The 10,913-nt window shown below is 60.1% G+C and overlaps 1 protein-coding gene across 1 annotated transcript in view; it reads right to left on the reverse strand.

Moving 5' to 3' along the window:
- DNHD1 (dynein heavy chain domain 1) overlaps positions 1 to 10,913 on the reverse strand; it is a gene marked incomplete at its 5' end in the record, with an annotated part of 43,262 nt that overhangs the window by 30,679 nt on the left and 1,670 nt on the right. The window contains 16 exon segments of the mRNA XM_083362578.1: positions 146 to 344; positions 673 to 800; positions 896 to 1,172; positions 1,544 to 1,669; positions 4,353 to 4,510; positions 4,592 to 4,835; positions 5,877 to 6,142; positions 6,410 to 6,497; positions 6,611 to 6,754; positions 6,920 to 7,171; positions 8,319 to 8,475; positions 8,570 to 8,680; positions 8,793 to 8,996; positions 9,370 to 9,546; positions 9,645 to 10,402; positions 10,405 to 10,496. Of these exon segments, the coding sequence (XP_083218704.1) occupies positions 146 to 344; positions 673 to 800; positions 896 to 1,172; positions 1,544 to 1,669; positions 4,353 to 4,510; positions 4,592 to 4,835; positions 5,877 to 6,142; positions 6,410 to 6,497; positions 6,611 to 6,754; positions 6,920 to 7,171; positions 8,319 to 8,475; positions 8,570 to 8,680; positions 8,793 to 8,996; positions 9,370 to 9,546; positions 9,645 to 10,402; positions 10,405 to 10,496 (3,381 nt within the window).

Below are 10,913 nucleotides of genomic sequence, written 5' to 3' on the forward strand. Positions count from 1 at the left end.
GCGTCTCCCCTGCCAACCCTAACCCTAACTCAGCCGTATGCCCAGAGCCATCCTCCGGGGTGCAGCTGAGCTGCCCCAAGCCCAGCACCAGAGCCCCATTCAGCCCCTTCCCAGCACCCCTGGGCCGGCTCCGGCAGCACCTCACCGGCGAAGATCTCTTTCCAGCAGCTGAGCTTGAGGAAGTGGCTCCCGAGCTTCTGGAGTAAGGGCAGGTACTTCCGGAAGTTGGCAATGGCCCAGAGACAAGCCTGCATGACCCGGTGGTGGCTGTGCAGGGAGCTCTCCAGGCTGGCCCCCTCCTTCTGCCACTCCTCCGTCTTCTCCAGGGCCAGAGGGGCGCTGAACTGCAAGCGGGGCGGGTGGGTGAGGGGTTGGCCAGGACCATCAGGCTCAGAGTTCAAAGCTGATCTCCCAACCCTTCCCGGCCTGGCTGAGTTCCCTGATGGGACAGGGCGGGCAGGCGACCAGCACAGTTTGGCCAAGCCAAGTTACTTCTTGGGTGAAACCCCGACGGCCCACCAGCCTGGAATGGCATCCCGGCCCCAAAGGACACCGGGCATCGACCCCTAGATGTCGCTGCCCGAGGGGAGCTGGCACTGGGGGCTCCAAAGGGCAGGAAGGAGAAGGGGCCTGACGAACTCCAGCTGGCTGCTTCTCTGTCTCCGTTCTCACCTTGACGAAGGCCAAGCACTTCCACTCCTTGACCTGCTCAGAAACGATGCGGAAGAGCTGCCAGACACGGATGTGAATCTCGATGACCTCCTGCTGACTGGTGAGGAGAGAGAGGTCCGTGTGCCCCCCTGCAAAAGCATTAAGAGACCCCTGACTCACTCGTCACACGCAGGAGGTTGACACACGCCCCCCCCCCGCAGAGTTTGGTCAGCAGCTCCCCCACCTGTCAGAATCCGCTGCGAGTTGCAGAGGTCCGTGACACGCCCCACCACAGCCTGGAAGCGCTGCAGGAGCCGTATCAGCTCGTTCTCCATGACACGAGGGTTCTGGGCCGGGTCCTGAAAGCGGCCCAGGGTAACCATGGTCAGCAGTTCCTGGAGCTCCTGGGTGGCTTCCTGGAGGGAGCTGGTGAGCTCAGCAATGATGCTCAGCCGGCGTGAGACAATGAAGTCGGAGACCTCCCGCTGCTGGTACACGAAGGCATCCCAGGTGTCCAAGAGCTAGGAGAGAGAGAGAGAGAGAGAGAGAGAGGGAGGAGGCTCTGCCTGAAGGGCTCAAGGGTCCCACGGGGGCGGAAGAGGCGGGGACGGCAGCGGCAGCGGCAGCTGTCACCCACCCAATAACGACGGAGCCCGCCATGAAGCCTGAAGGGTCTTGCACCAGAGGCCCTCCTCCCGGAGAAGGGGCCAAGCAGGAATTTCCCAACCTTCTGCCCTGAAGGACCAAGGAGCCAGGGGGAAAGCAGGAGGGAGGGAGGGGAAGAAGGGCCAAGGACCCTAACCCTCTTCCTCTTCCTCCGGGAGCTCTTCTGCCCCGCCAGAGAGCAGCTCTTGAAAGACACGGTCTTCCCTTGCCTAACCCTAACCCTTACCATGTTTTCCAGGCTTTCTTCACTGGGGCTCAGAGAGCGATAGCACTGCTGTATGACCTCATTGAGGGCGCGCACGTAGTCCACGTATTCCTGCAGCTCGGTCATCTGGCCTTGGTAGTACTCCAGCTGCGGAGGAATAAATCAAAGCCACAACTCACAACTACTACCAGAGTTAGGCCAAAAGTTTTTACATCCCGATTCCACAAGTTCAGGCAATTTACAGAATCTGCCCCTCTTTTGCTGCGGGGGTTGGACATTCATCCCAGCCCCCAATTCCACTCCACCACTTGTGATGAATTTCCCTGTCTGGTTTCACAGTGGCACGTGGGGCCGGCAACTGAGATTTTAGCAGAGAAACACCAGGCGAAGGAAAGACAAAATCGGCCTGGGAAAAGGTGTAGAGAGCAAAGCTTCAGGGGATCACAAGGCTACCTGCAGGGAGCTGAGCTCACAGATCCAGAGTAGAGCCATCCGCCACCGGGACTTCCCCGAAAGATCCCTCCCCCCAAACCACGCCGCCAGGAACAGCAGCCTTTTTGGTCCTGGGAACTTCTGCCCAAGTTCTTAGGGAAGTGAGGACAGCCAAGGGGATTTTCCCAACATAAACCAGGAGGAACCCTTAGCTGATTTTCCTTCAAGGTTACCAGCCTGCAGAGGGGTTAACCCAGGCGCTTGAGATGCGAATAAGAACAAATCGGACCACAGAATCCAAGGGCAGATCATCCACTCCAATCCCTGCCCAGGACCAGAATCCCCTGCAGATGGACATCCAGCCTCTGAAGGCGTCTGGCTAAACAGACTGCAAGTGTCCCGAGGCAGCCCGTTCCATTCTTGAACCATTTGTAACACCAGGAAATTATTTCTGAATTTGCTTCCCTGTAATTTGAACACATTGTTCCTTCTTTACAATCTACCCTGTTGTCTAGACCAGGGGTCCCCAAGCCCCGGTCTCTGGACCGGTACCCGGCCGCGGCATGCCAGCAACCGGTCCCCACAAACAAGCAAAGCCACATTTGTGGGATGCAGGCAGCACACAAAACCAGGCACTCTCCGGGCCGTGGAAAAACCTCTCTCCACCGAACGGGTCCCTGGTGCCCAAAAGGTTGGGGGCCTCTGGTCTAGACACCTTTAAGATATTTTATCAGGTCTCCTCTTCTTCAGATTAAGCAGACCTGATTAAACACCTGCAACCATTCCTGACAAGCTTCGTTCCTTTCCAGACCCCTGGCCATCCTTGCTGCCTGCTTTGGGACGCACTCCAGGTTGCCGGCGTCCCGCCTCACATGCAGGGGCCAGAACCGGACCCACCATCTAGGGGCGGTGTGAGTGAGTGACCAAGTGGGAATAAAGAGAGGCTCCTTCTCTGGGGATGGCTTTTGCTCCTTTCTCTAGGCCCGTTGGGACACCCACATTCTCCTGCAGGGAAGCACGGCAGCTGCCTTCTTCAAAGAGCTCAAGAACGGGCCGAGGGCCGGGCACTCTGGAATGGAGGTGTGGGGGTGGGGGTGGGCAGGGAGGAGGAGGAGGATGCTCAGAGTGGGAGAGCTATGAAGTAGTGCAACCACCTGCCTCCCCCGCCCCCCCCCCCCGTGTCATGGCAGTGCCAACTCAAAGGGAAAAGGGGCTTTTCCAGATTTGGGGGGGGGCTTTTCCTGGCCCTGGAGATTCCGCCCCGAGCAAGGGATCGGTCAAGAGGGCCCCCCAGGGTCTCTTCCGGGTCAGGAAGGCCTCCAGGATTCTGCTCCATCTCCTGAGCAGGACCCGAGGTTATTTGGGTTGTAGGAATGTGTCCCTCGCAGATACTGGCTACTAATTTTTTTAAATAAACTGAAGATGGCAAACGTATCTAATTTTTATTTATTTATTTCTCTTTATTATTTTTACAAATAATTCAAGGCTGTGAACAGATCCAACACACTCTCCTCCTTTTGTTTTCCTCACAACAACCCTGTGAAGTAGGTTGGGCTGAGAGAGGGGTGGCCTAAGGGCCCCCCCCCCCCAGCTGGCTTTCATGGCTAAGGCGAACTAGAACTCACCATCTCCCTGTTGCTAGCCTGGGGCTTTAGGCCCAAGACCAAAGTGCCTCTCTGCTGCTAATGGAGGCCTACCAAGAAATAAGGTCACCCTTCATGTGCATTCTGTGTAAAGCTCTGTATAGATGTGGGCATGGGTGGGTGTGCACATGTGCACACACTTTGTAAAATGTATCAGTAAAAACTGTAACGGCTAACAAGGATTTTTCAAGAATCTTACTAAGCTAACTTCATTTCCACCCCGGGCCCTGCGGTGCTGCCTCTCTCCTTTTGGTAGAGGGGCGAGTGAAGTGGGTGCCCGAAAGGCCTGCCCCGAGAAAGCCGCCCAGCTCAGAGAGAACGAAGGCAGCAAATCTCCCCTTCCACTGGAGCCTCCATCGTGGAGCGGATGGATGCCCCTTCCTTGGACCAAGCGAAAGGGAGGGCAAGGGCCGCCCACGTAGCTCCACCCCACCCACCCCCCCATCAACCAAATGTCAAGTAGGGGAGGCAAGCAGTGGCGATCAATGAAAAAGGGATGGGATCCAGCCAAGGGTCTCCACCAATCTCCCACCCAAACAACCTCACCCCTAACATTCAAACAGGCCACTCTCCAGAGCCCAAGATCACAAACGCAGCCCATCCCGAAGCCGTCCCCCTCGCCGCTGTGTCTTAGCTTGGTTGGTACAATGCCCTTGATTTCCCAGGCCAGCAAAATAGTTCCAGGGACAGCCCTGCGCACGAGAGCCCTGTGTGGAAGGATTTCCACCACGGGGGCCCAGAAAATAGGCGCCTACCTTCTGCGAGCACTTGGCAATGGTGAAGATGTCGGTGCCGACGTTCACGTACAGCTGCAGGACCGAGGACAACTCGGCGATGAATTGCTCGCTGCGGCTGGTGGTCTCGCTCAGCAGGAGGGCCAGGATGTCTTTGTCAATGGAGGCCAGGAGGGGCACTGGGGAGAGAGCAGGGCAGGCTCAGGGGCGCTGGCAGCACGAGGGGCCCTTCCCCACTCCCCACCCCAGGAAACACGTACGGATCTCCTGAAGAATGCCACCGCAGTCCACCAGGAAGAAGCGGTTGAAGGTGATGACCACATGGGGCACCTTCTGCACCTGGACCGCCCAGGTCCGCAACTTGAGGACCTGATTCACGTACTCTTCCGCCGGCCAGCCCTTCATGCTCTCCAGCTGGCTGTCGCTCCAGCTGTGCACGTACTGGTAGATCTGGCCCAGCCAAGAGTACTCTCGGCAGAGCAGCTGCGTCTCCGCCAGCCCAGCCTGTGGGAGACAAGAGTGCTTGGCCAGGCTCTGCCGGCAGAGGGAGGCCAGGGTGGTTCGGTTGGGAAGGAAGGCGTCCTGGCATGCCAAAGCGGGTGCCAGGCATGCCCCTTGGTTCCCGGGGCTGATTCCTTTCGGAGGGGGGTTGAGTAACATCCTGAACCAAACTAAACCAGCAGGCTGGGTGCACAGAACGTGGTCAGCTATGTAGAAACAAATCAGGTTAAAACTAACCAATCTCGGCAAATTCCGTCACCAAGCTTATATAATGAATCCGGTTAAGTCTGTTTTGTGAATACTACACACGCTGTGTGTACTAAAATTCTACACAGAAAATAGACACGTAAAACAGTTCATAAACCCATAAGACAGAAACATAAACCTGCAAGCGTAAAAGTAAAGATGGACAAGCTCGGCAAAGGAAGGGCTCCAAAGGCAGGGCCCCAGAGAGGGCCGAGCGGGGGCTGCAGAGACCTGCAGGGCCAGCGCTCAACGGCAGAGCCCATGTCTCACTGGCAGCCCCTTTCCGGCCCCTCCAGTCCGCTTCCCTGGGCTGCCAGGATGGAGGAGCGGCACCTGAGCCGAACTTGCAGGTGGGCAGCCAGTCCTCCTCGCCAGCCAGTGGGCCAGAGTCTGAGTCCGAGTCCTCACCGTGGGGAGTCCCTGATGGCCAGGAGCCCCTCCCCGATTCCTTGGGGACGCCTCTGCCCCTCCTGCCTGGTGAAAAAACCTCCTTGGGACTCTGCCCCTCCTCCGCCCTTCGGGGCCGGCCAACTTGCTGGCTGCCACTCGGTCACTTTCACCTCTCTTGCGGGCTCATCTTCTGCGGCCCACACCCGTTCTAGCCCCTCTGCAGGGGGCTGCTTCAGGCTGCCCTCCCTGCTGGAGGTGGCTGGAAGGCGGCACCACCTGAGAGTCCCATCCCTTCAACCTGTTAAGCTCCCAAATTTCTCACACGGCTGTAGGAAAACATTGCCAAGTCGAGTGGAGGGACCGGCTGGGGCCCCAGCGAGTGGCCAGAGGCCCTGGGACTAGGCTCACCAGGAAGAGGCCCCGCAGTTTGGCCATGGCCTTCTGGATGATGCTGTCCGAGTGCAGGTCTCTCTCCAGCTGCTCGCGAGACAGCAAGGGGTACTCGGCCCGCAGCCGGTGGCCCAACACCTGCAGTCCAGTGCATGCCCTCAGGTCCAAACGATGCACCAGCTGAGCTTCAGCACTGCACAGCTCCGTCACAGACACCTGCTGCAGCTGCTCACGCAGCCTGGAGATCTGATCGCTCCTGCTGGCTGTGCCGGCCACCTCTCCAGCTTTAAGGAGAAAAGGGCCAAATTGCTATTTGCCAAAAATGCACGTTTCGTGCAAGGCAGCTATAAAGAAATCCTAAAGCTGCGGATTGGGTAAAGGACTGAAAAAGAGCCACAGGAGGATCAAGCCGACCCAGGGCAGCCAGCGCACCTCACCTCTGCAGAGCTGACCAGGACACAAAGGTTTTGTGCCACGCAGCACAAGGCCTCCCTCCCTCCCGGGCAGTGCTGACCCCGAGTCATCTCCCCACGGGCCCTTTGGCTCCCCACCTGCTCGGCAGGGAGGCTGCTCGGCTTCAGGCCTCCTGGCGCTGGGGCCTGCTTGAGCTTCTGCCTTCTCGCTTTTAACCCGGGTGGTCTGCAGGGCACGGAAAGCCAGGAAAATTGTGGGCTGCAGCCGGTTCACTCCAGAATCCGCAGCCCCATCCCGCTCGGCGCCTGAGCCAGAAAGACAGGGCCGCTCTAACCCACCTCCAGGACTGTCTCCACTATGCTTTGCAGAGCCCCCAGCAGGCAGTCTTCCAGTTCCACGTCGGAGGGAAAGACCACGAGCTTATTGTCCGCACTGAACACCAGCTGGACCCGGAGGATGGCTTTCCGGGTGGAGCCGTCAGCCTGCAAGGGAAGAGGTGAGAATGCGGGTGCTCTTCGGTGCTGGAAGCCAAAGAGTGGAGCTTCCCTGGATGTTTTACTCCATCTCTTCCTCCCCACAAATGGCGGCCTGATCACCAATTCCCTCCCCCCACCCCACCCCCCACGCCCCCTTTCTTGAGGCCAGACCTGCATGGTACAATTGACGAAGGTGGAGGCTTCCTCGTGCATCACGGAGATGAGGGTCTGGCACACAAGGAAGTTCACCAGCAGGGCCAGGGCCCCCAGCCTCCGGAGCCAGGACTCAGCCTCTTGCAGGCGGCACTGCAGCCTCTCGAACTCCACCCGCTGCTGGTAGGGGGACTCTTTGGTGAGGTACAACTTGTAGCCCTCCACTTCCGTCTGCAGCCCGTGGACCATCTTGTAGGTATCATCCCGCACCTGCCAGCATCACGTACAAAACAGCGGAAGCCACTGAGGACCCTGGGTTCCTTTGCTCGTACAGGGATCCTTCACCTCGGCAAACCCGGTCTGAAACTCCTCCAACGTTGCAGACCTGGTCTGCCGAGATGAAGGTTACCCACATTTACACGCCATTCAGAAGAGACCATTAAAAAGCCAGGAAGGAGACAAAAAGAACACACCCTCTCCAGCAGGGTTAAGCACCAGACAAATGATCAAGCAGAAAGCAATCTTTCATCCAGACGCCGCTGGTACCAGAAGCCCAGAGCCCTCCGACCCTGGCTGGGCAAACTTTGATATATAAACAGGGAGCAAACCCCACACTCACTGCTGTGATTGTGTGACTTAGCCAGGTAGTGAAACGCTTGCAGGCAAACAACAAGCTCAGAGAGCAGCAAGGATATCAGCAACAGTTAAACGTAGGAGCCTGCCTGTATAATTAACCGACCGCTGAGCGACCACTTTCTTCCCAGGCCTTTCTCAACTTCAGAAAACCCAACGGGTAGAAGAGAGAGCAGGCAGAAGAGAACATTGCCTGCTCCACAGCTGACCCCTACAAAAGTGAATTTGCCAAGTCTGTCTTGAGACAGAAGCTTGCAAACGTGTTGGGAGGTGTCGACTGACTAAAACTCCTCACTTGTAGAAGCTGCTGGTTGCGCTTTAATCTGTGATTAGAGAATTCAGCTCGGTGAATACAGGAAAGAAACAGTTGCCCACGGGATGGACGCCGGGGGCTTAAGGACAAGTAAACCTAGGGAGCTGCATAAGGGTTGGTGTCTTGTCACTTAGGGTGGATTGCTTTTTCATTCTTAGTTGCACGATCGTTACAACACACAAACTTTAAATTAAACTGCCTTGCTTAGATATGCTGCCCACATCAGCTCACAACCGCTGGCCAGGCTGCGTCTCCAACGTGAAATGTAACAATAGTTAAAATGAGGTGTATTTTCTTTGTCCTTGCAATTTAATCCAAAGCCTTCCCTGGGAGAAAGCAGCCGTCTCTAGAGGCAGAAGGGGTCTTTGCCACTCAAAGCCTGAGACCCTCGGGCCTTTCCTCACCCCTCCTCTGCAAATGCCCTCTCCTCCCCCTTGCAAGAGCCCCTGTCCCACTCGGGCTGAGGCTCACCAGCTCCAAGATGGAGGTGCAGAGGGAGAGGAACCTGTGCAGGAGCCCGTCCGCGTTGCTCTTCATATGGGCCAGGGCCCGTTTGAGTTCAACAAAGTTGTAACATCTGCTGGTGCCCGTTGGCAGCCAATGAACGGCTTGCAGCTCCTGCAAGAGCCTAGAAATAAAAGAGGGAAGCCTCTGCAAAGGCCGAGAAGCGGCAGAGGAAGCCCTGTGCCGGGACCTCATCGCTGCCTTCTCGGCCTCCCAACCTGGAGATATGAAGAAGTGCTGCTCCAAAATGGGGCACTGCTTGAAGCAACTGGAGGCTCAGCTTCTCCCGGCACTTCAAGTATTGCAAATGTTTGACGTTAAAGTACCACCTGTGTGTGTGGGGGGGAGAAGTACCAGCTGAGGAGGGCTGGGCAGAAGATGCAGGAGGGGCACCTCCTGATTCCCTCCCTCCTTCTCCACCCCGCCCCCCAGGCTTCCTACCGAGTGAAGGCTTTGCGGACCAAGAAAAGGCGGAAGAAGGGAATGAACTGCATCAGCTGCCACAGCCGGGCCTCCCGATGCCAGTCGCCCAAAGAGAGAGCCTCGGAGCCCTCCTCGGGATGCACGCACAGCACCCCGAAGGGGGAGAAGACATAGTGCTGGGGCTTGATCAGGTACCCCGGAACGGTCACTAGGTCGTAAGGCCTGCAGCCAGGACGGGAGGAAGAGGAACAGTGCCTAGAGGAAACTGCCTTGGCTACTCGCGGTGTCCCAGGCGGGCTGGACGCCCCCCCCCAGCAGCCCCAACAGGAGCGTCCCTTCCGGTCAGAGCCCGGAGCCGAAAAGGGCCCTGCCCAGCGCCCAATCCCACACGAGCCAATCGCGCCCGTCCCCGGCATCTCCGCGGGAAGCGCAACCGGCGGCTCTCTCGCAAACTGCTCTCCAGCCGGGAAGGTCGGGCAGCCGGGCAGGGAGGAGGAGGAGGAGGCCGGCTGGCCAGCCGGTGGGCGCTGCTAGACCTACACCCCCCCCCGCACCAACCACAAGGGCGGAGGGAGCCTCAGGCGCGACACGGTACCTGAAATGCCGGTTCGGGGCCGTGTTCAGGTAGAAGAACCGGATCTCCCCGGCGTGGTACCTCCTGGAGAGGAACTCGGCTGCCTGGAGCCCGCTCATCGGGGATTGCCTCTCGGCCGCGGGCGGGCGGGCGCGGGGAGGTCCGGGACAGGCGACCGCGGCGGACTCCGGAGAGGGCCTGCGGCCGGAATTGGGGGCGGGGAAGGGGGCCGGTCAGCGGCGCGGGCGGCCCCCTCCCCTCCCCGCCCCGCCCCGCCCGCCTCCGGCGGTGCTCACCGGTCGGCGGAGGCGAAGTCTACGGGCAGGGCGGCGGCCAGGGCCAGGGGCAGCGCGCCCAGCCCGTCCTCCCAGGGGGCTTCCCGGCGGGCCAGCCGGCCGCCCACCGGCCCCAGGCAGCGCTGCAGCTCCGGCAGGGAGACGGGGCGGGGGGCGAGCAGGCCGGCGGCGGGGGCGTCCCAGGCGGCGCGGAAGGGGCAGGGCAGCCCCGCGAAGGCCGGCTGCGGGGCGGCGGGCAGGCGGCGGGCCTCGGCGGCCAGGGCCAGGGGCCAGGGGCGCTCGGCGCCGTCGTCCCCCGGCCCCGCGTCCTCTCCGGGGAAGGCCCGGCGCAGCGCCCCGAGGAGGTCCAGGTCGGCCAGCAGCGCGCGGCTCCCGCCGGCCTGGAAGCGCAGGGCCCGCAGGTAGGCGGGCAGCGGGGCGCGGCCGGAGAGCAGCCCGCGGAAGGGCGCGCAGAGCCGCAGCGCCTCCAGCAGCCGCAGCCAGGCGCGCCGCCCGCCGCCCCGCAGCACCGCCCGGCACACGGCCAGCAGCTCGGCCAGCAGCGCCGCCACCTCCCGCGGCTCCGCGCGGCCCGCCTCCCGCAGCTGCGCGGCCAGGCGCCGCCGGGGGGAGCGCGCCCAGGCCGGGTCCGGCTGCCGCGGGGGAGCCGCGCCGGGGTCCGCGGGCCGCGTCTGGGGCAGCCCCGGGACGGGCGGCGGGGCTCCCGGCGGCTCCATGGCGGCTGGGCCGGCGTTGCTAGGCGCGCGCGCGGCGTCGCCACCGGGACCCCAACGGCCCGCTCCAGCGCGCCCCCTGCGGGCGGGACCGGACGCCGCGGCCGCGTCCGGCTCGCGCCCTTTCTCCGCCAGCCTTCTGGGCCTCGAGCGGCCGGAACCCCTCGGCCCTGTTTAGCTCTTGTAATTTAGTTTTCTGGTTTTGTCTTTAGCTTCGCTTTCAACCCTTTCCTTTTTTTAATAGTAGCTATTTGGCTATTACTTGTAACCCACCCGGAGTCACCCCGGTGAGATGAGAGCGGTGTATAAATCTGATAGATTAATTCCATTTTCCCTGTCAAACGTCCCTGTCCAGAAAAACGTGTATTTACGTCTCTTAGCAAGATTCTAACTTTACAAACGTTCCAAGTTTCCCTACGTAGATCAAAACACCGAGTGGACTTCACCACCGCTACCCCTTTGCCTCACCCGGACAATCATCCTAGGGCCGTGGTGGCAAACCTATGGCATGCGTGGCACAGGTGGCACGCAAAGCCCTCTCTGTGGGCGCGCGCAA

The sequence above is a fragment of the Vipera ursinii genome, assembly GCF_947247035.1.
Source record: "Vipera ursinii genome assembly, chromosome: 4".
Classification (NCBI taxonomy): Eukaryota; Metazoa; Chordata; class Lepidosauria; order Squamata; family Viperidae; genus Vipera; species Vipera ursinii.